The sequence below is a fragment of the Gobius niger genome (genome assembly GCF_951799975.1).
Source record: "Gobius niger genome assembly, chromosome: 2".
NCBI lineage: Eukaryota > Metazoa > Chordata > Actinopteri > Gobiiformes > Gobiidae > Gobius > Gobius niger.
Genome location: NC_136853.1, coordinates 22,507,994 through 22,532,418, shown reverse-complemented (window position 1 = coordinate 22,532,418; position 24,425 = coordinate 22,507,994). Strand labels below are relative to the sequence as shown.

The 24,425-nt window shown below is 40.3% G+C and overlaps 1 protein-coding gene and 1 long non-coding RNA gene across 4 annotated transcripts in view; one reads left to right on the top strand and one right to left on the bottom strand.

Moving 5' to 3' along the window:
* Positions 1 to 18,195, top strand: part of LOC306959671 (carboxyl-terminal PDZ ligand of neuronal nitric oxide synthase protein) — a 35,680-nt gene extending 17,485 nt beyond the window's left edge. For 2 of the 3 annotated variants that reach the window (XM_079551846.1, XM_079551845.1), the window contains 9 exons: positions 1,090 to 1,182; positions 1,254 to 1,312; positions 1,859 to 1,967; positions 3,420 to 3,555; positions 4,046 to 4,200; positions 6,614 to 6,775; positions 8,135 to 8,327; positions 9,744 to 10,029; positions 17,320 to 18,195. In XM_079551846.1, coding sequence (XP_079407972.1) covers positions 1,090 to 1,182; positions 1,254 to 1,312; positions 1,859 to 1,967; positions 3,420 to 3,555; positions 4,046 to 4,200; positions 6,614 to 6,775; positions 8,135 to 8,327; positions 9,744 to 10,029; positions 17,320 to 17,836 — 1,710 coding nt within the window. In that variant the 3' untranslated portion in view covers positions 17,837 to 18,195. Of the gene's footprint in view, positions 1 to 1,089; positions 1,183 to 1,253; positions 1,313 to 1,858; positions 1,968 to 3,419; positions 3,556 to 4,045; positions 4,201 to 6,613; positions 6,776 to 8,134; positions 8,328 to 9,743; positions 10,030 to 15,041; positions 15,264 to 17,319 lie in introns of all 3 variants that reach the window. The other variant, XR_013792633.1, reaches the window with a different exon arrangement.
* Positions 18,196 to 22,900: 4,705 nt separating this feature from the next.
* Positions 22,901 to 24,177, bottom strand: LOC306959551. Its single transcript, XR_013792625.1, has 3 exons — positions 24,134 to 24,177; positions 23,966 to 24,049; positions 22,901 to 23,047 (listed from the first exon to the last, which is right to left on the bottom strand). It is a non-coding gene; the product is annotated as an uncharacterized lncRNA (long non-coding RNA).
* Between the last annotated feature and the right edge of the window lie 248 nt (positions 24,178 to 24,425).

Sequence of the window (24,425 nt, the reverse complement as noted above, 5' to 3'; positions counted from 1 at the left end):
GATTCATTGATTTAGGAGCATTTCTTATCACAAAAACCTGCGATGAAATACATAGCTCTCTTTTGATCATTATTTCAGCTTTACGGGTTCATCCTTGGGTTAATGTGGGTCCCGATGCCAAACCAGTTGAGAATCACTGGTTTAAATCCTCACCTCTCGGTTCCTCTCTGGTCTTGATGAGGATGACTGCTGTATTTTTGTATCGCTAGATTTTATTGTCTCAAATCTTCTTTTTTTATGTGAAGCATTTTACGCAGCAGGTGTAATTGTTGTTAGAGATGAAAAGATCCAGCTTTTTTTGCTACCGACACCAATACTGGGGTTTGAGTCTCTGCCCATATTTACTGATACCAAGAGACTTTGTTAAAAGTGACTATCTTTGAGTGAACCATTGAATTGACATTGAATAAAATCATGTTATTGTCAATTACATATATTGACAATCTCTTGGATAAACATTTAATAAGGATCACTGGACTTATATATCCTTGGGTATATGTCAGGCTTTAGGTCACATTAATATAATAATATAATGAAGTGATCTGTTCATTATATGTTAGATCAGTTATTTTAAAACACAAACACTTGTCTTCAGTAGTGTTTTTATTTTTTTTTATTAGGCTACTTTAGTTTCTGACTCAACCTTGATTAGTTTTAGCTAGCTTTAGCATGCTATTGCTAACCGCGGCATTTTGCGCAGCGGTTAGCAATAGCTAGCAATAGTTCTTATAAACTACTTCCAATAGTTTATAAGAACATTATGGCTGAACAAAAATCAAATATCTCACTTTATACACATAAAGCGACTCAGAGGTTAAAATCAACTCAGCGAATGGATTCTTCAAAACGATATACAGCATGCCCATATTTACTTAGATTTCAGTGGTAAAAGTTGTGTTTTTATGGCATTGAGAGACAAAACTGGTATCGGTTCAGTGTCAGATATTTGTAGCCGATACCCGATATCATATTTTTTTCAGCATCGGCTCCAATGTCACGTCCAAAGGCTTCCATTTTACCTCTATACTTTTGTCTGTGTTACAAAACATCTGTTGAATTGTAAAATATGTCTTGTTTTTCTCTTTTCAGTTTGAATTCAAGGCAAAGAATATCAAGAAGAAGAAAGTTAACATTGTGGTGTCGGTGGATGGAGTCAAAGTGATCGTCAGAAAGAAACAAAAGGTTTGTTGGAACAAGCTGATTTCAGTTCCATTCGCAGACATTTTAAGGTGTTTATCATGTGTATCTAACAGAGGAAAGAATGGGCGTGGGACGAGAGCAAGATGCTGATCATGCACGATCCCATATACAGGTCAGTGAAGCAAATAATCCATGACTTTTACTGAAATACCCAGTGGAGAGCACAGAGAAACACTTCCAATAGTTTATAAGAACATCAAGGCTGAACAAATATCTCACTTTATACACATGTGACTCAGAGCTATTACTTATGTGACTTTCATTCGTGCCAGTGGCGGTGGATTTGGTAATGAATAATCCATCGCCTGTAGCGTGTGCATATAGTTAGCATCCCATTTACTCTTCTATGAAATGGTGCATGCATGTTTTTTTCCAACCCTTAGATTCTGATGCACTTAAAAAAAGAAAAAAAGAAGACAGTATTAGAAAACACACAGTATCTAAAAAAGTATACAAAAAGCACTACTCTGCCTTGTATATGATTATGTATGAGGATGAAGTGATTATGTATGAGGATGAAATGATTATGTGCTCCCAAAGGAGGCTCCTCGGACTTGCTTTGACCACTTTACAGCCACGTGCGGAAATCTGTTAGTGAAGTCATCATGTCTTGGATGTCTCTGTGATAAATATTGTAGTTTTTTTTATTTTTCTACAGAATCTTCTATGTGTCCCATGACTCTCAGGACTTAAAGATCTTCAGCTACATTGCAAGAGATGGATCAAGCAATTCCTTCCGGTGTAATGTTTTTAAATCCAAGAAAAAGGTAAATCCACGTGAAAAGCTGGCGGATTTTACTTGTTTTTATAATTATTGCTTTTTTAAATTAATGTATGACCCAAGGAGCACACGAGGTCACCGGTCTAACCTGGGGGTTCCCAAAGTGAGCATGGGGGCCCATTTGTATGCCTCATATTCATGACCTGAAAAGTTTGGAAAGTCTTGTCATATGAACTTCTGGATGTTCATGGTTTCAATCTATGAAAGCTAGTTCGACCTGAAAAGACTCACAGAGACAGAATGGCGGTATGAGTGTTTTATTAATGAAAGTGAATCATTATTGGGCTCAGACCGCGGTGGACGATTGAATGAATGATATGGAATGTACAGCATTGATGAATGATAGCCAGAATCTCCCCCGGAGCCTGGACCCTGGCCAGTTGACGAGCAGAGCTGAGGAGAGGCCAGGCGGACAAAGGGGTCGAGGAGGGTCGTAGCACGGCTGGGAGACAGCTGAGTGATTGACCAGGGAGCTTAACAAAGGGATCCTGAGCGATGGAGCAGGGATGAGCAGCTGCGGTGATTGTGAAGGTGTGGCTTGAGCAGGGTCTGTGATTGGACAATTGGAGAGAGCTGCCGGTGATGAGGAGGTGATGAATGATAAGATAAGATAAGATGATACTTTATTGATCTCACAGATGGAGAAATTGCATTCGATGAGAGAGCATCCAGCAGCAGCACCCATATCCCCATATACCCATATGATGATGTTGTTTATCTCTCGTGTAAAAACTTGTGTCAAAGTGACAATTAGGGTTGCATAATATTAGGGGATGCAATATCCGTATCACAGGGCGCCACAATACAGTGGGGAAAAAAGTGTTTGGTCAGTTTCCCATAGACTTTCTCTTAGATTTTGGCCAAATACTTTTTCTCCCCACTGTACATGGCAACATCAGTAAAGCCTTTATCGGACTAAGATCAACAAACTCAGCCAAAAACAAACAATGCATTGAATTTATAAATGTGTAAAAGTTCAGTTTTAGTTAAACATTGACTCAATTTTAGTCTTGTTTTGTTCCTGATGTAGTGTCTTTTTTAAGTTTTATTTTGACACAATTTGCTGAAAAAACGAAATACTTACGATCTGTGATTGACTAGAATGGAGCATATCGTGTTAAAATGGTTTAGTGAAATATCGCAATAATATCGTTATCGTGATATTGCACAGCTGTATCACAAGTTACTTTAATATGGTTCAGCCCTACTTACAACACTGGGTTGTACTTTAGAGTTTGATGTTGCCATAATCTCAGATGGGGGGGCAGGGCCAGTGACTTTGGTACCAATCTTGGCCCAGAAAGTACTGACATTAGATAAAAACTAAAAACATCTGCATTTTGATGGGTACTTAGTTCCCGCTGCAGATTTATCAGCAGCCTGCCACCTAAGGTTTAAGCTGCACCTATAGTTGTTGTTCTGTGTGCTCGTGTTTCAGACCCAGGCCATGCGCATCGTCAGAACTGTTGGTCAGGCCTTTGAGGTGTGTCATAAGATCAGTCTGCAGCACGCGGAGCAGGACGTGGACGGACAGACGGATGGACACAGCGACACAGAACAGCACAGCAGCCAAGGTGATTTCCACACAATTTGGAATTGCAGTTGCACAGGATGTAAGACTGCACGATATGAAATGAATTCTAACAATATTGTATTATACCATTTCAACCCGATATAGTCCATTACATTGAAACCAAAATCTCAAGCAAGACCTCAGTGATTTAAATATAAAATGTAACTTGTAGTGATATGAATATTGCATCACCATTTGGGCATATATTTGCCGCCCTTAAAGGTCGCAATAGTAAATGTCTGCTGGGGCATCAGTTTCTCAGATAATACTTTGTCCCTGAATAAGGGCTGCCTTCAGAAAAGCGCTGTAAGTCTGCAGCAGTGTCCGTGGTAATGAGTGTAATTTGTCTCCTAATGAACACTCACTGAGAACAGAGCTCATTGTGGTTTGTGTTTCCCCCGTTGTTATTTCTCTAACGTTGGCTGCCTTTGTTTCGTTTCATGTTTTTAGCGTTGCCAATGTTGTTTTTCTTTTGCAACATTCTCATTCAGGTCATGAGCTGACAGAAGCTAACCAGGGGGAAAAGGAGGAAACCAACGGCAGTGAAAAGCCAGAAGAGGGGCCTTCAGAGAGCGAGAAGGCAGTCAGTGATATCCTGCAAAGTCTGGCAGAGCTTAGTGTGGTCAGGCCTGGACAGACCATCATAGTAAGGCCATTTTTAAAGCTCATGTACCTGATCATGTTTCAAACCTTTTCCTTCTAGCTCTTCCAATCCTCACCACACCTACAATACAATATGGAGAGCTCTCATTATGTATTTGAGTAGTATTATCATACAGTAGTACATTTTACTTTAAAAAAATAAACAATATTATAATGAAAAAATCCTTGTTGCTCGTTCCACAGTAAGTAAATCTGACGTATACATTCATACAATTCATTTTTGGGGTATTTTATGTGGAAATATCACAATTTCATGTTTTGTTTCTCATAATTTATGTCACAACTGAAACATTAATCAAACATTTACACTCAAACACTCACTCAGTACCACAGAACTCACACATTTTTACTACTTTTTCCTTCTACTTGAGTGAAATTATTTTAAAGTAATCTTACTCTTGATTGAATCAATATTTTGACTCCTCTACCCACCTCAGGATGACCTGAATCTTACTGAACACCTGCATCAATGATTATGAAAGGTCTAGAGAGATTGTAGGTGAAGGATTGATTTCAGCATCATGCTTAAGTTCTCTCAGAGCTGTTCTCTCTGCCAACACAAACCAAAGCACCATCATTTCCAGACTATAATCGCTCTTTTTTTCATAGTTTGGCTGACTTATACTCAGGTGCGACTAATATATCAAAATCTATCGTTACTCCTGTATCACCAAAATGTACCAACCGGTAATCGAGCAGCAGAAAGAAAGTGTGAAGTGGGCGAGACACTGGTGAGAGACTGGTGAAAAGCGGAGGTTACTCTTATGCAATGAAGAAAACAAAATAAGCTAATCACGGGCTAAAAGAAGCTCGATGGCCACAGCGAGAGGAACGAGTTCACAAATGAGAGCTTGAACAACGTGCCGCCGGGAGAGGCTTGGAAACGGTGCAGTTACGGTGCAGGTAGTTGCCAAGGCTGGTGTGAATTATACTTCAGAGCGACTTACAGTGGTATTTGAGCTGTATTTTGTATTATGTTTGAAAATGTTACAAATATAAGTCTTTTTTTTTTCAGTACACTTTTATTTACCAGTGGTGCCAATATTTGCTGAAAGCACTGTGCTGTTTGGTGGCAAAAAGACATATTCCACCAGACAGTAAGCTAGTTAGTCTGGTACCCCAGCTTTACGTTGGTTAAACTATAATGTATGACATCTTTCTGTATAGAACAAAGGGCTTCTTAAGCCTTATCAGTTAGAGCAGCGCTACTATATTTTCTATAAAGCTTATTGCGCACTCCAGCAGTAAGAGCATGGAGACGTCCCATTCCCCTAATTGAATAATAAAAGTCAAAGTTTCTCCTTCTGCACTGATATCTACGAGATGCAAACCGTGCTTTGATTTATTCCTTGGCCTTAGCTGTGTTTTGATGCTCTTATCTGTAATGCTGCCGAACGGCTCATTGGACGACAAAAGTGCTATGTCATCTACTGCAGTACCTGGCCAATCTCGGAGTGCAATGCACAGTGACTAATCACAGCTGACATGAAATACTTAAGGTGGAAAGAGCTTGTTGCATTAGAGTGAAATCCTTTAATGTTGACTTCAAGAAGGTCCAGATATTACCATGCGCCATGTTGTGCATCTTTGTAGTTATAATAAGGACATTTTTAGCCTTTTCTCTACCAAACGTAAATATGGAAACCTGAAATATTCCTACTTGCTGTTATGGGGGTTACCTAATCTCCCAAACCCATAATCCCATAGAGGGAGTTCAGAAACATCTGCTAAAAAGAGATAAGTAACACATGCGACCAGGGTACATGGAGAGAAAGAGGAAAGCGGAGATGAGAGTCACAGAAATAGAGAATGACTGCACTGATTCTCTTTGAAGGGGAAAGCCATTACAGTAGTGATAGAATATATAATGAGACTAGATATTAGATAAATGTATTTATAATGTTTGTGAGAATGTTCTATTTAAACAAATACATTGTTGTATGTCGATCTCATTGATCGACCTCGTTTTTATATCAAACATCTGCCCCTTGGAACATCATTATTATCAATGCTTTGATGGTTCAAATGTGATTTACAGAATAACAGTTCAAAATGGTGTACTTACGCCCCCTAGTGTTTCTTCAGGGGAGCTACAAATAATGACGCTTAATAAACACATCTTGGTTATGTACGACTAGTTTGTATATAATTCATAAACGTGACCCATCCGAGCCCCCAGAAATGTTCATCAACATGTTCAAAAATAAATATTGGTTTATATCAGCTGTACTGGTGAAAAAAACATGATTTTTAAGGCAACTCAAATTCTATTGTATTTGTAGGACTCGAAAAAATCCTCAAAGAACTAATCCTGCAGCCATTACCTCTAAGAATAAAAAAGTGTTTTGCTTGTGTTGCTTTATTGATCATTTAAATGTTGATGTTTGTTTTACCAGGACTTCGACAGAGGATCCATCTTCACTGTGACGTCACAAGGCGTAACTGCCAGCAGCCCCTGCTCACCGTCCCTCACTCCACTGGCTTCACAGCACTACCTGCAACTCCTACAACAACAGCTACAGCAACAGCAGCAACACACACAAGTGGCCGTGGCTCAGGTACAACATGATCCACTGGTTCATCCACAGTAATGTTTGAGTAAAGGCCAGAAAAACAAAACTGAACTGCTATAACCTGGCATTAAATCTGACAATACAAACATGGAGCTCTCAGGACTTTGTGATTGGACAGTTAGCTACACATGTGACAGACACGCATTTGATTTGAATACGTTTCACTAATATCAATTAGTTAATATCTGAACATGAATTAATCAATATTTGACCAAAACTACAGCTGCATTTAAATGACCAACTACTGCAGGTGTTTGGGCTGTTCCACTAGGGGGCAGAACAGGAGGCAGAAATGGGAGAAGATCAACTGTGCTGGTCCACTTCACATGCATGTGGTGCTAGAAAAAAGAAAAGAAAAAATGATAGAAATGAGAAAATTGAGAAAAGAATCAAAAGGCCTTCATGAAATAAAAACAACTTTAAACATCCAATGTTTCTAACATGTGAAAGAATCAGTTGGGCGGCACGGTAGCGCAGCGGTTAGCGCCTCCGCTTCACAGCTAGAAGGTCCCAGGTTCAATTCCCACCAAGGATGGGGCCTTTCTGTGTGGAGTTTGCATGTTCTCCCCGTGTCTGCGTAGGTTTCCTCCGGGTACTCCGGTTTCCCCTACCACTAAAAACATGTGCAATAGGTGAATCCTCCAGCCAGGTGATTCTGACCATCAGCCTGGCTCCACATCACGGAGATGGGTCCCCGGGCGCGGCACTGCCGTCGACCACTGCTCCTTACGGGTTGCCCCAGCTGCATCGAAGGATGGGTTAAATGCAGAGAACGAATTTCCCTACGGGGACAATAAAGTTAACAAACAAACAAACAAACAAACAGTTATCTGAGAATCATTAGTTCATCCTTTAAAGCTGTGGTTGCCAACTCCTGGTTTATGCTTGTATTGTGTGTACAAGCTTCTTAAAGAGCTACACTGTAGTCATTATTCATTCACTACATACTTGCTGGACGCCAACCTCTCACTCACACATGCAAGGTGGTTGAATTGTTGGTGGTTGAACAACAGTCTGCACCTGTGAGAGCTGGGCTTCAAACCTCTCACCTACCATGAGACGTCCCACTCTGAGCCACTGTCGCCCATGAAGCTTTGGGAGCCGTCTTCAACCTTTCATGACGGGGCATGACCCACGTAAACAGAATCATTTCTTCACTTCGCAGTTTGATCTTCTTATAGAATAAAATATCCCCACAGACGTCAGCTTCATTCACCCACGAGGCTGTCTTACCACAAGTAAAAAATATGATCAACAATCTCTTTCAGAATGATCTTCCTCCTCTAACTGTAGAAATCCAGCTGATCAAAGTGCATTAATGAAGACCTGGTTTGTTTGTTGCAGGTGCAGCTGCTGAAGGATCAGATGGCAGCAGAGACAGCAGCTCGAATGGAGGCTCAGGCCCGAGTGCACCAGTTACTGCTGCAGAACAGAGACCTGCTCCAGCACATCACTGTCCTGGTGCAGCAGCTGAAGGAGCTGGAGGCCCGCTCCCCAAAAACACCCGCGTCCCCAGAACAAGAGTCTACTGAGCACAGTGAGTTAACTTTTGATGTCACCATCTCTGATGGAGGGCAGAGGCTCCAGGAGGCTTTAATCTTGTGGCACAAAGTCCTGCCCACTGACAACAGTCACGCTTGAATAAATAATTAATGCTGCCACTTTTGAATAGAGGGATTTTGTCATTTTTAACGGATGTAATGCTATCCAATGAAATACTCTAATTAGGCTTCACACACTGTATTTAGCCGTTAGCTAGCAGTTGTTCCCTTTCCTAGATTTTTTTCTTCAGAAAAATATTTGGGGTTTAGTTGGCAGAGAAGACATTGAACTTCATGCTAGCTTTGCTTCATGTAAATAGGCCCAGTAATTACAGAGATATAAACACTAGACCAGGTCAAAACATCTGCATATTCACAATCACAGAGGCTAATTCTAAGTCTGGTTCACTGCACCTTAGTTCTGCTCTTTAGAAAGTCATGATGTGGCATGAACAGGACCTTTTGTTGGTGGAGGTATGGACTTTAGATAAGTGCTCTTCCATTTGAGCCACATAAATGTCTGAGTCTGTCCTTCCTGGGTAAAGAGGAAAAAAAAACGTGTTCAAGGTTAAAGCAAAGTTAAAACCATGTAGACCATTGACGTCAAGGATAATAGGTGCAGATGGAAGATACTAAACAGTAATGGGCAGGCATCACACAGTATGACAAAAAAAAGACAATCTTGAATATGCCATGGACATCCTCTGTGATTTTTCAATATCTGATCTGATATAAAATACTCTAAATGAAGTACTCTAAAGTACTAAATTCTTGGCCAAGCAATACAAAACATGCTCCTAATGACCAGCTCGACACATAAAATGCTATTTTTGCAGTGGGCAATCAAAGACTGGATTTGCATGAGGAATAAATTTAAATCTCATATTTGGTTGCCTTTTATCTCCATGGAGACAAACTCTCCCAGTGAAGTTACAAGCCACGTCTTAGGAGAGGCTTGTATTCTATTCCTTTTATCGGGTGAAAAGTTGCGCATTGTGACTTTAAGTGTCTCTGCATTGTTATTGCACAGTATCTAAGCATTCATACTATAGTGAGATAAAAAGTAGAAGTTGTTTTCACCTTTCTCACACTTTGTCCCAAGCGTGTTGTTAGCAAAGAGCTTGGCATTTGCATTGGCGAGAAAAATGACCAATCCTTCCAAGGAGATAATGAGGCACACAGAACAACAGCGGGATTGCCATTCTTCGGGCGTATGTTTATAAATCAGATGATGTCATTTGTGTTAATACAGGAACATGCAGCATCTCACTTCTACTTTGATACTGTGACTAACACATGAACATGCTTATCCTGCCAGGTGTACAAATAGCAAGATAGGAACTTTAACTACCCTCTTACTTGAGTAAATATTTTGGTACTCCATCTGTGATCTCTTTGTTTGTGTGTTTTAGATGAACCGACATCAGCCGCTGTCAAACCATTGTCTCTGAACTTGATGAATCGCTATGGCGACTCCCTGGATCAGCTCATCTCCACGGCGACCTGGCCCGTCTCTCCGTCGCAGGTGGACAGCGCAGAGTCCTACCTGAACCTGCTCAACCTTCGAGACGGCAATAAAGCGGACGCAGACCTTAAGGGAGACCCTTTTATTAAGGCCAACGGCACCACAGACAATAAAGAGGCCGGCAGTGAGATTGTACCATACAAGACGAGGAGCGGCAGCAGCGTGGATGACAAGTAAGACACATAAAGTTACATTCGAAAGTCAAAGCAGCTCCTTTTTAAAGTTCATTATTCTGCATCTTTATGACATGAGCGTCGGTGGCTCAGTGTTTGAACCTGTATTGTCTCGCTCTGAGTGTGTGGCTGTGGGACTGGAAGTTTAAAGGACTGTGAAGACGGGCAGCTTCACTTTAAGGATGGGGAGCTGTGGCTACATAAGGTCTTTCTGTGTGGAGTTTGCGTTTCTGTGTAGGTATTTCCCCTAACGCTAAAGATATGGACTATTTAAGGAACAGGCCACCGTTTTTAAGGCGAGACACTGCAGGCGAATAGGGGAAAAAATGTATATTTACAGATATCAATTTGAAACTGTTGCTGTAGATCACTGGCATAAATGTGAGAAAAAAATACATTGCAAGTTTTCTGTCATTTTATCTTTTCATATAAGAACAAGGTGTTTCATGCCTAAAAATACCCCAAATTTCCCATCTTTTCGGCGACGAAATCTGAATAATGGATAGAGCTACATTCAAATTCATTGTTTCATTTTATTGATAAATGAGTTGCCAAGACTTTTTCAGAGGGGATTTAGGATTTCTTTTTTAGTTTTAAAATAAGCTGTTTTTTAGTGGAAAAATTAAATTTTAGCCTCATTTTTTGACATCCAAAACTCAATAAATGGGGCTTAGGGATTAGATAATAAAAAATCCCTCCTGAAAAAATCTTCCAAGTATTGTCCAGTCCAAGGCTGGAAAATGTGAAGTCTTTAGGTCCTACTGAAGTGAACATAGTGTCGCCACAATGACAGAAAAATGTATTTTGAGAAAAAGGCCCTTGAAATTGCATTGTCCCATATAAGTCTATGGGGGAACATTGAATCAGCGCAATATTTAAACATGTTTTTGTGAAGATTAGGTATATTTTTGGTTTCCGGGTGAAAGCTTGTATGTTCAGAGACCAATTTGGCCCAAAACCTGAAAAAGTTTTGCCTGTAGTGTCTCCCCTTAAATACTGAGACATGTTCTTACCTGAGCTTAGACGAGTTGATGCGTACCTGTCTGGTCGTTACGCGTGCGCTCAGTCACGCAAAAAACATAGACAAAGAATAGACGTTTCCTGCTCACTCCTCCCCGTTTACCACAATGACCACGCTCGAGGGGGAAATCATGGCGGATTTACAGAGTCCTCCGCCCCAGCTCTGACGATGCGCAAGTTCCCAAAAAGGGCATAAGGGCGGGATCTTCACTGGAGACTCCGCCTTAGCGTGACGTGTAGTTCGGTCGGAGCCGCGCTGCTCCAATGCTAACAGTCCAGCCCTCATTAGTATACAAGATTTCTAAAATGTTTCTTACGAAAACCGGCCTGGTCCCTTTTATTGTAACTAACCCAGCGTTATCACAGGAGGACTGTCTAGCTGCATCAGTTCCAAAAAATTAGGCACCAGGCTCTAAAGTTGTTTTTAACCTGTCTAAAGTCCACTGTATTCCAATGAGGGAATAGCGCCTATATGCAGGTACTACAGCAATGGCGGCCTCTAATGTCGGGGTCATAAAGCAGAACAGTCAGTTCAGCAGATGTTGTTAGTAGCCTCTCCTCCTCTCCTCTATGGAGCCAAACGGGGGTGAAGTTAGAAGCGACCAAGCTCTTCCATGTTTTCTGTATTTAAATATGGTCACATGATTCATTACACGATCCAAGTATAGTCAAGGCGTAGCAACATCTTAGGAGCACTTCGACTTTACTGACGCCGTAGTGCTCCAAAGGTATTACTACACCTCGCAAGTTCCCCTTTTATCCACAGAGAAAATCGACATGTGTAAATATGAATTCACAAATTGTAAAGAAGAAGAATCTAAGACTAACTCTGTTGTTATAGTTGAGAAAGCATACAGCCATCTTCTTATTAGTTTTGTTTGAGTCGACATAGGTTATGGCTTTTAAGCTTTTAGTGTTATTAGTGCAACTGAGAAAAGCCACAACTCAGCAAAATGCTCTGCAGCTAATGCAAACTAGGAGGCTGCAGCTCGGAGGAAAGCCTTTACTGTAAGACGAGCAAAGACAGAATCAAGTTATGGGCTGCACAAATCAGAACCTTTACATCCACTTATATGTTTTTTAACTCTGAAAAGAAAGGTGATTATCTGAATACTTTTATAGCTAGTATTTCACATATCATCTGGCACTACCATAGCTTCTGATGTTTGCAGAATTATCTCATTTCCTTCTGAATACCGAACCTCTAAATAAAGTCATGATCTCTGCAAACCGTTCAGAAAAAGTATTGAGAGATAATTAGATAGACATTGAAGGCAGACGTGTTACATTTTAATTTCTACTATAGAGAGTGTTGCCTTTTTTAAGCTTGTGCGATTAATGGATCGATTTATGGTTTTATTTTGTTGACATATGAGTTGACTTTTTCAGAGGGGATTTGGGATGTCGTTTTTAGTTTTTAAAATAAGCTGTGGAAAAATGTAGCATGTTATTGTGAAGGTTTTTTTGGTTTGTTTTCAGTTGAAAGTTTATATGTTAAAGGGGCAAGATGCACGTTGGTCATTTTATACTCACTACTGCCACCTCAGGTCATGTGTGTAACTGCAGTCTCTATATTAACAACTTTCTGAGTGACAGTGCAGGATTTTAGAGGCAGTTGTGGTGAACAGGTCTGGGCTCATTCTACACATTAGGACATGGATGGAACATGTAGGGGGAGGAAAATACATCATTTTAAAACATTATTAACATTTTTAAACTCTGTATAGTCCCTTTAAGGGCCCATAACCTGAAAATTGAAAAATATATATATATATTTTGCCTGTAGTGTCTCCGCTTAACTATTCTGGCATGTTTCTATATGATTGGTCACTCCTTTTTACCACATTTGTATTCCCTCCATTTCATTCAGGAAATCCTCAGAGAATCAATGCATGCTGACATCTATTCTTCTCATCTTTTTGTTCCTCAAGGAGTGTCAGATTATAAAAAAACTACAATACTATAAAAATAAATGATATAAATGTTATGCCATGATGTGAGGAAGGGGCCACCACTCAAATGAGCATTTGCCATTATGACGACATTATCTGTTACTTCACGATCAGGCGAGTTACAAATGCCTGATAGCCGTACATTACATAAATAACTGAGCCATGCCTTCCTGAATTGTAGATTACTTAATTTAATCTCCGGCCTCGGCTTGTATCACACACGCCTTTTCCTGTCCTGTTTCCTTTTTACCTTTCCGCTTTATCATTACCATCACTGCGGGGCCTGTTTGTCAGACCTGCGTTAATGCTCATACGTTCACTGATTCAATAAGATCTTATGCAGTTATAATGAAGGTTGTTTGCAGTTGTTGGGGGCTGTTGGATTTTACACATTGATTCACTCACGTATTACAAAAGTAAAAAAAACACAAGAGAAAGAGGAAAGTGAAGGAAAAGGAACTCTTATGCACTTTTGCTCCTTGGCTTTATTACTGTTTTTAATTTGTGTTTTGCCAAAAGTAACTCGTGTAACTCAGCTACATTTTTGAAACAGTAATATGTCACACAAACATATAATATATTTAAAGCTGTAACTAATATGTTGAATATGTTGTAATTTTAAAGTAAGGGTGGGGGCATCAGAGTTTTGAAATGCTGTTTTCAAATGTTGTCGACTGGACTGATGCAACAAAGAAATTAACTAAATCTAGAAAACATGTACTTTTAATCTTCGGTGCAGACAGAATGATCTGATTCCTTTATCCAGTCCAGACGACAACATACTATCTGTCAAAATGAATCGCGATTAATCGAAAACATAATTAATCGGCATTAACACACGTCTGTATCTGAGCCACACATGACCTGAAACACAAAGCACTTGCATTAACTACAAATTATAAGCCAGGAGTCTGCAATCTTTCCACACGATGAGGTTTCATGAAACAAAAGCAACAAAGAGCGACTTATGCATCAACAAGGCTGGTCTGATTATCCTATTCAATAAGATCATTCAACCTATTTCACCATTTCAATTCTGTCCCCATACTCTACTTTATGAACCTGAAAGTTTGTTCAGCACCGAAAGAAATGTGTCTAAAATGTGACTTATCAAGTGTTGGGCTGAAGAGATCCCGGTTATAAACTGGCGGGCTTTTCCCATAATTATGAAACTGTGAATATTTGGTTAATGAAATGAAGAAAAGAAAATTTATGTTGGACAAGTATTTAAAAAATCAATATAATTTTTAGAGAAAAATTAACGGAGATTGATCCAATTTCACAAAAACATGAATCGATTGACAGCCCTAATTTTATCACCTGTACTACAATGGATAGTTCCTGGACAAACATCAGAGTTTCCGTTATTGTTGGATCTCATGATACACAACTATATGTAAGATGTTAAGATTAGTTTGGATAGTTTTATGAAGTATACGGTATTATGCAAGGTTTCAGTTCACAATGGACATAGATGAGGCACATCAACACCTGAGAGACTGAAATATGAACTGAAATCTGTGCTGCTCTGTACTGTGTGTGTTGCAACTAATGAAGATAAACACAAACATAACTTGATTTGCATTTGATGTTTAGAGCAAAAAAAAAACCATTGCATTGATTATTTGACATTGTAATGCTTTATGTTTATTGGAGGAGTTTCCCCATGAGACGAATCCCCTGGTGTTCAAGGGGGTCCTCACATTCACATCCAAAGAAAAGAGAAAACAACGTTAGATACAAAATCAAATAGAAACACACACACCAGCTCTCAATGTGCAACCCCCCCCCACCACCACCACCACCACCACCACCACCACCACTGCAGGAATACAGCCTAATGCAGGAATGTTAAAGTTTACTCACACTTAGTCAGATTACTTTTTCATTTATCATGGATTCATTGCAAGTCAACATAAGTCAAGACACTATAGGGATTATAAACTCATCAATTTATATTTTCACATGATGCCTAATATTTATGAGATTATCCCCATACATAGCCATGTATTTCTCTAATTGCCCTTCTCTTTGGCGCAGGTGCGAGGACCCCTTTGTGCTATTCCTCCTCCTCATATAACCATCCCCGCTTTCTCTCACTCTCCCAACAAATCTCCTGCCCCTCCCGCTGCTGCCTCTAACCCTCTGTGTCCCCCTCCTCATACGCTGCACCGGCCTGTCTCTCCTCGGGAGCCTGGGGAGCCCGCGCCACAGCATACCCCCCTTCTCTCCTCATCTCCATCCTTTCTCTCCTCCCTCTATGTGAGTATAGAGCTGTGTCCGGGTCTGAGGCGTGTGGTGGGTGTTTTTCTGCTAACGACCTCATAACTAGATCCATGTAAATGCGGATATGGCTGTGCAGGTTTATGACCATAATAGCATCATCGGTGGCACTGCGCCTCCTCCTAGTCTGTAAATATCCCCACTTTTGTCCTGTCAAAGTGGCTCACAGGGTCAAAAAAGATGTCAATTCTGGATCAATCATTGCTAAAATAGGCGTAACGTATGAAAAAACAATGACATTGAGGGAAATATATTTCTTTTTTTAACCCCCACCTAAAGCGAGCACATTATCTCCAGTTTGGCATTTCCCAAATCTAAAAGCTTCTTGAAGGAAGGGTCTAAAGAGCAGAAAGTATTAGAAAACAAGGATGAAAAAGCCACAACACAACAAAAAAGCCACAAAAGAGCAACAGAACAGTAACAAAAAAATGATGGAAAAAATTACAAAAATGTGTCCAAAAAAAGTTGTAAAAAAATTACAAAATTCATTTTTATCATTTTGTCAAAAAAAAAAAAAGACAAAAGTGACAAAAATGTGACAAAAAGTGATGAAAAAAAAGACAAAATATGACAAAAGTGATGAAAAAAAATAATAGTTTCACAAAAGTGATGACAAAAATGACACAAAAAAGTGATGGAAAAATGTGACAAAAAATTACAAAAAAGTGATGGGAAAAATGACAATAGTTTGACAAAAAAAAGTCAAAAATGTCAAAAATGTGATGAAAAATAATTTTTAAAATGACAAAAATGATGTGACCGAAAAGCGATTAAAAAATGACAAAAATGTGACTGAAAAGTCATGAAAGGATGAAAAAATAATAATAATTTTTAAGTGACGTGGCAACAACGCAAGGAAAAAGATCCTTCTAGATCAGTAATGTAGGTCTTAGCTTGAGGCGTTATTCTGGTCTATAGGCTGTAACATTTTAGATTTGGGTAAAGCTGACTGGACAAACTGCACCTGGTTAGGCCTGGTTAGGTTAATTAGGTCAGCCTAAAACCTCACACAGATGATTAGCTCTGGTCATGTTAATTACACACTTGTATTTACGAATCATTGTTCTCATATTTAATGGGACATTTACGATGTTAGTGCAGACGATATAAAATGCAAGGTGAACTGAGAAGACTGCAGCAGAGACACTTGGCAGGTGTCTTGAATAGAACTTGGAGGAGGAGGCCAAATAATGAATAAAAAGGCCAAAGGAAAGAAAGGGCAGTGAGGAGTTTGACAGAAGGAAAGTGCTGAGTCAGACCTTTATAATAAGGCTCCAGTCAATTATTGAGTCGCTGTGAAAGCTTGTACTAAATAAAGTAACGTGTATGATGATAATACCTGTGCTGAGCAGCTGCTTTAGGCCTGCAGTGCATTATAACGTGGATATAAGGAAAACTCCATCTGCAAAGTGAATGCACTACAATGAGGAGTAATGAGAGTGAACTACAGTGTATATCAGAGAGCTTCTGTTGTTAGCAGGGTTTTTTGAGCCTGTTTTCAGTAGTTGTAATGGTGCAGGGCTGTTATCATGTTATCCCGCTGTATAATCAGGGATATTGTGTGTGTGAATCTGGTGGAGTTGGGAAGATGTATAATGCCCCCAGATCGACCAAATCTCAGCAGGCGCTAGTTAGAGAGACGGGGGATTTGTGGTTTGTCTAGTAAAAGAGAGCATCACACTGAGTTCATTTCACGGTGAGCTTGATGAAAAGTGGGGGATTCTTTCTCGAGGCTTGTTCTGACTGTACTCTTTAGGAAACAGCTTAAAATGGAGAAATCATCCAAATATTGTTCGGCATCTTCTGCATTTGTCTCCGTCTCTTTTGTTGTTGTAAAGACTGTTGATTTGAACATGCTGTCTCATGCTGCCTTTTCTCCTGTTGAGATACTGTGCTAAATAATGCTCGACATGATTCTCAGCTCTCGTTAAAGCTGAATACGTTTTGGCGGGTCGGTTGGTAGACAGCAGTGCATACGTTATATTGTTTTTAGATAGACCTCTAGTCATATGTCTATTTCTATTGTCTTTGGCAGATGTCCGATCCCCAAACTTGACCCTCCTCCTCCCTCCATGAACCGCAAGCGAGCCAGCAGGACCTTGTCTCCGAGTTCAGAGGCCGGCTGTGCGCCGCTGCCTCTGGAGATGAGCTCTAATGACGGAGCAGCCAGCCGCAGCAGCAGCCTGTCCTTCCCCGACATCACCCCGAGCCCCCTGTCCTCTGGGGACTTCCACTCCTTCAGTAACGGGGACACCAGCTCCTGCTCCACCTCTGAGGACTCAGGCGTGCGCTCGGAAACCAAGTCGCTCTTCTCGCCGCTCTGCGACGACGACAACCTCTTTGGAGAGCGGCTGACATTTTTCACTGCTACAAGTGGCTGTGAAAGTCCCGACGAGGAAAGAAGAGAAAGCAGCATTTCTCAGCCTGAGGTGAAATCCCATCTGGACTCAGAACAGTCCCATATGAATGATACCTGTCTCCACATCAGTTTCTCCGACGAGGAGCTCCTGGACAGCAACCAGGACACAACTAATGTCCCACAGAGGGGTTAGGACAGTGTCTCACCTCAGTGTATCAGTGTGTCTTTGCCATGTCCACTCGACACACGCTTTATGCTGTGAACTGTAGGTTTCAAGACACTCTTTCCACCTGTGATAATACACGTATCATCAGAATGCTATATTTTCCTGTATGATAATAGATAATGAACAATGCTGGTATTTTTGTAAGGGAAATAATTTAGTTTACATTGTAGTGATGTAGCTACTCTTGCACCAACTAAGGCACATATGTTGTGGGAACTTAACACAGAAACTGTTTCAAATGGAACCCTAGTGGCAAGATGACAAACCATGTCCGCAGCCTGGCACATAGATACAGACGGCCTCGCGTCATAGAAGGGGCGTGGCCTCGCCAAGGTGAAGTCTTTTGGGAAACACAATATTTCACTCGTTTTAGCCATTTTCTGGTGAAATATTAACTTATTTATCACATACAAATAAAGTCAAGTCTAAATCAGGCCCATATGGATGTTTATTCACAACAAAAAACGGCAGTCGTAGCTAGCGCTAGCTAACCGTTAGCATTAGCCCGATGCTAACGTGAAGCATCAAGTTAGCATTCTCTGCTATTTCTGTATTTATGGGCTGTTAAACCACTTTGCTCCTCTCCATGTCTTTGTATCTTTATTTAGTATAAAACTATATTCATAACTCTGCATTTGTTAAAGTAGTTTTGGAATAATTAGAGAAAGTTTAGATTTTTCTCCAAATTGTTTTCCCTTTTACTGTTTTCAAACACGACCATATGCGATTCCGTCTGTATCGATCCTCCTCACAGCGTCAGTGTCATCATGGAGAAATACATTTCATCTGTTTGGAACTTTTATTCAACTCTGCTGTTTTTACACAAATGTATGTTTTTTTGTTGTTGTCGTTTTTTTGTAATTGTGCCACACTTTTAAAAAGGGATTTCATGCTGTATTTTTATTTAATTTACAAATAACTTTTGCTACAACACAAAAGCAATTTACCAAACACACATTTCTTAGGTTTTGCACTGGATTTAGAATCAAACGACAATGTGAGAACAGGTGCTTGTTGTATTTCTCGATGAATTGTTTTCAATCATTTTGCCGTTGTGTACTGACTATCACGCTCCGATATGAAGATTATCAGGAGATATTGGGAAATGTTTTTTACAAGGCACCTGAGTTAATGACACATGCAATGGTAAAGTGATGAGGATGTAGCTGTTTTGTTATTTCTTTTTATTTGTTGAGGCTGGCTTTAGCATGTCATGTTTTTATGTTTTTCAGTGAATGATAGTTAATGAGACGGCTCTTGGTCTGTGTTTAGAGAGACAAATATTTTCAATGCTTTTGTTCTGCAGTTGAGAATACAGCATGTGACATTGTGATCATCTCTTTTCCTCCCTTGTTTGTATTTATTTATTTTGTGGGAGCTGCCATACGCCAGGTGGAGGTGACAAACAAAAGTGTAAGAAAAGGTGAAAGAAGCAGCCGTGTTGTGGTGCAAGTGGGACTGAACCACGAGCAACTCTTTTTACACTCGAACTGAGGCCTTGTAATGTCACATGTGCCGTAAGGACCTTTTACAGCAATAACACAAGAAGCAAATCAATAAAGTTTGTAAAAAAAAAAATGCTATCCTTTTTTTTTTACATCCAATTATGTCTTTACACAGTCTTTGTATCTAACTTCTAACATCAACGTGGAAAAGTGCTTGTGAATGTAAAGTTGAGTGTCAATATTGTAGGACTAAAAAACGCGGTGACACTAACATTCATGGAAATGGAAGTCCCTCACTGAACAATCAATAATTCAGGCTATCCTGGGGAAAGCCTGTTCAATACCAGACTATATCTGACTTGGATCAATTTAACGCCAACTGCAGGCATCAGATTCCATGTGCACGCTCTTCCCCTCAGCTCGGAGACTCTCTGTACTGTTGCTGCCCAAATGAGACGGCTATCATGCTTCATGTGGCCATTACTGGGCGACTGCTGGGAATCATTAGTCTTGATATATTCGGAGAGAGTCTGTCCGCTATCAAGGCGCTGCTGCTAAACTGGTGATTTGACACAAGGTCATGCTTCAAGTCGCCTCTGATGTGTTAGCCTGGTCTCATACTGTTACACATCAGTGGACCCCTCTGAATACATTACTTCTGCTCATTATTTAAGAAGTGCACAGAAATGCACCATTACTTTCCTCGATATCGGAGCCTATTTTTAACCCGTCTCACACAGGTTTGGTTAGGCTGCTTTATTCATGCCTGTAGGTGAATTTGTCTTCTGAGAAAAACTGATCAAACGCAGATCATCAATAACTGATTTTGTGTTTTGTTGATGATTCAAGACGGTAGATTGTGGTAATGTTCCAGAGCAAAAGAACTGGATTATTCAACACATAGTGACAAATTGATCAGGGTAATGCTGAAGCAGCAAGCGCTCTCTCTGGCGGGACACAGGAAGACATCCAGTCTCATTTGCAACTTTAATTTTGCACCTGTCACAACTGAACACACACACACACACACACACACACACACACACACACACACACACACACACACACACACACACACACACACACACACACGCATACTTGTAAATCAGTACAAATGGGGACCTCAAGGCAAACTGCTCCATATGGGGACCCCATTTTTTTTAAGGGAATAGAGCCACCAAAACCACTCTCAAAATTTTTTCTTGAGCCTTGGGCTCCAAATGCAAATTTTGAACCAAAATCTCCTAAGTTTTCTTTTTAATTTTTTGTCCGGTAATTGGTGACTTTTGGGGACCTGTCTATTATGTAGTACCTGAAACAACCACCAGATGGCAATAGTGGGGAAAATTGTATTTCTTGTATTTTTTGTTATTTTTGAATGTTGGTAGATAGGTTAACAGGAAAAAGGAGGAGGTTTAAAACAAAAAATTCAATGCCCAACAAATGTTCATTAACAATGAAATATTTATTTACAAAAAACTGAACATGGGTCTGTCGCCCAACGGTTTGCCAGTTATCATGTTCTTCAACACGAGTAAGTTGGAGGGAAAGTTTAATAGAACTCTTGACTAGAGACCTGCAACGGGCGGGAATTCTCACAAGACTTGCAGGACTCGACACTAATTTTGTAGGATCGGTCAGGATTCATAAAGCCTTAGGCGGGAACGGGCGGTCAGACCAAAACATTTCACAAAATCCATTCCTGTACAGGTCTCTACTTTAAACTCTTGCATAACTTTACGATTGCACAACAGTATGAAAACTCTACCTCTAGCTGTTACTTCCTGTATTTAAAGGAACAGGCCACCGGTTTTCCATACTGACATATGTTCTTACCTGAGCTTAGACGAGTTAATGTGCACCTGTCTGGTCTTTGTGCGTGCACTCAGTCAAAAAGACCAAAGATGTTGTTAGCAATTAGCCTCATCTCCACTCCTCTATGGGGCTAAATGGGGTTAAGTTAGAAGCCACCAAGCTCTTCCACGTTTCCCATGTTTAAATACAGTTACATGAGTAGTTGCACCTCGACATCTGCGCAGTAAGACGCCAAAGTGCTTCTTAAGTGTTATTACGCCTTACAATATAGTTCCCCTTTTCATCCACTTAGAAAATTGACATGTTTAATTTTGTTCAACTATACTTGGATCTCACATAACCATATAGGGGGAACGTGGAGGAGCTTGGTCGCTTCTAACTTCACCCCCATTTGGCCACATAGAGGAGAGGAGGAGAGGCTAAATGCTAATGTCTATGGTTTCACACATCAAATCACAATCAGGCTCAGGCAAGAACATATCTCAGACTGAAAAAACAGTTGCCTGTTCCTTTAAAGGAATAGGCAACTGTTTGTACATACTGAGATATGTTTCTTACCTGAGCTGTGACGAGTTCTTTAGGACCTGTCTGATCTTCAGTCACGAAAAAACACAGCGCAGACGGCATTAGCATTTAGCCTCTCCCTCTCTCCTCTATAGCTCCAAAACAGGTCAAGATAGAAGCTACCAAGCTCTTCCACGTTTTCCCTATTTAAATATGGTTACGTGAAGTGTTCCACTACAAAGTATAATTACACAACATTAAACAATGTGGATTTTCTAAGCGGATAAAAAGGGGAACTATATTGTAAGGCGTAATAATACCAGGAGTAGTTCGAAATCCGCGCAGTAATATCTTCACTTTAATGCACAGTAATCTTCACTTTACTGTGCGGATGCCAAATTACTCCTGGTATTATTACGCCTTACAATATAGTCCCCCCTTTTATCCGCTTAGAAAATCCACATTGTTTAATTGTGTGTAATTATACTTTGTAGTGTAACACTTCACGTAACCATATTTAAATAGGGAAAACGTGGAAGAGCTTGGTAGCTTCTATCTTGACCTGTTTTGGAGCTATAGAGGAGAGAGGGAGAGGCTAAATGCTAACGCCGTCTGCGCTATGTTTACGTGACTGAAGCCACGGGGGAAGATCAGACAGGTCCTAAAGAACTCGTCAAAGCTCAGATAAGAACATATCTCAGTGTGTAAACACAGTGGCCTGTTCCTTTAAGGATCAATAAAAGCCAAAAAATATATATACAACAGAACAACGTTTTCTTTAGCCAACTCTTACAAAAACGGTTTCTGTCATCGTACCTAATGTGTCATAAGCACTTACTTACTTACTTATTACTTTCTTTTACAACTTTGTCGTCTCCCAGCCTCAATCCGGTTTTTGACATAAAATTTGACACCCTCCCATTTCCTTGTTTGAAGTGCCCCAGCAGACTCTTCAATACATTGGATGCACTGCGCCTTACCAGGGACCTTTCCAGACTGAATGTTGTCCATGAGGGTTTCCTCTACTGCATTCACTTCCTGCACTGTCCACGGTCTCTTTTTTCCTTTAGATCCTGGAAGATATGCAAAAACTAGAATCAGAACACTTTTTATTGCCATTGTTTGAGAACAGGTTCACAAACTAGCAATGTTTCTCAGTACAATCGTGCAACAAACATAGAATTCAGGTAAAAATAAGCTATACAAACTTTAAATCTACAAGGCCATAAGGGCATGAAGAAAAAAAAAAAAAGTAAAATATAACAAGACGACAACAAAGACATAGACATGACTTACTATGACTTTACAGACAATAACCAATTGTATTGCAAGTAGTTGGAATGAGCTTTACCAGTGGAAGTAGACATTTCTTCTGTTGGCGTCCGTGTCTGCAGTCCCTTTCCTCCCGTCTGTCCTGAGTGTTCAAGACAAGTTATAGTATATAGCTAAAAATTCTCTTTTCCTTGGTTCTATGGGCATAAAGAAATCATTGATTTCACTCACCAACATGAAATTGTTTTTTTTTAATGTTATTATTATTATTTTTTTGTAATTACAGCTTCAGCTTTATTTCTGTCCCTTTTATATTAAATGTATGAATTGTGAGAGCAATATATACATGGTTCACACAGTAACTAATGCCAACGTCAACACGTGTTTGAAGACCCACAGAATAATAGAGGGGCCGGGGACTTAGCACAAGTTCCTGGATGTTTCTCCCATAAAATGTATCATCACTTCATTCTGCAACACTATCAGACATTTCTGACCAGTACCAATCCTTCCACTTCTGTTGCTCTTGTGTTGCTCGCTCCAGTCTCCCTCTCTTTACTCCTCCATCCCTGTTTGCATCCGTTTCTCCTTCGTCTTCTCTCCCCCTTCCTCTCCCATTTCTACTCCTCTCACTCCCCTCCTCCCTCTCATCCGTTTGCCTCTCTCCCCTCCGCCTGTCCCGTATCTCTCTCCTTAGTCTCCTCCTCTCTCCCCACCGTCTGTCCTGTATTTCTCTCATCAGTCTCCTCCTCTCTCCCCTATGTCTGTCCTGTATCTCTCTCACCCGTCTCCTCTCCCCGGTCACACTCTCTCTTCTTTCCTGAATCTCTTCTTCCCGAATCAAACAGCCAAACTCTCTCCTTCATTGATTGTTTAAAATACCTGGAGACTTCGAAGAAAACCCAGGGATATGATCTTCACTTCCTGGTTGAAGGTTTTGGAGTGCAGGCTCTCTCCTCTTCCTGGTTCCTGTGGACATAATGAGATTAATCTAAGCAAAATACAGGAAATAATTGTCTTGTTTTCTTGTCCTTGGTCTTGGTGTTACTTGTTCAAATACCTGGAGATTTTGAAGATGACGAATCTGGGGCTGAGATTGGATCAGTTTCATCATCTGATGCCTCTGTGTCTTCCATGACCCCCTCTAAAAACAAAAATGAAATGGTTACCAGGACACTTAATAGATAACAGGAAGTAACAGTACATGGCATTGTGAAACTTATCTTACCTTGTGGATCTATATTTATTTGATCCAGATTCTTTCTATGTGGTTGCTTCTGGTGGGCAGATGAATCGTCGTCTTCACTGTCTGTGCTGCTCTTTGTGTGATCTGGGACATACTCATCTTGGCGGCCTTCAGATGTGGACATGTCATCCTTTCTGGGGTTTGACTGAAAAAGACAAGACTCAATTATGGATTTGGGCATGCAGTCATTTAACAGGACACAACTTGGACGCAACTAGACCTGGACGTGAACAGGTCTGGACAGGAGACCAGACCTGGCTTGTGTCCGAATGTC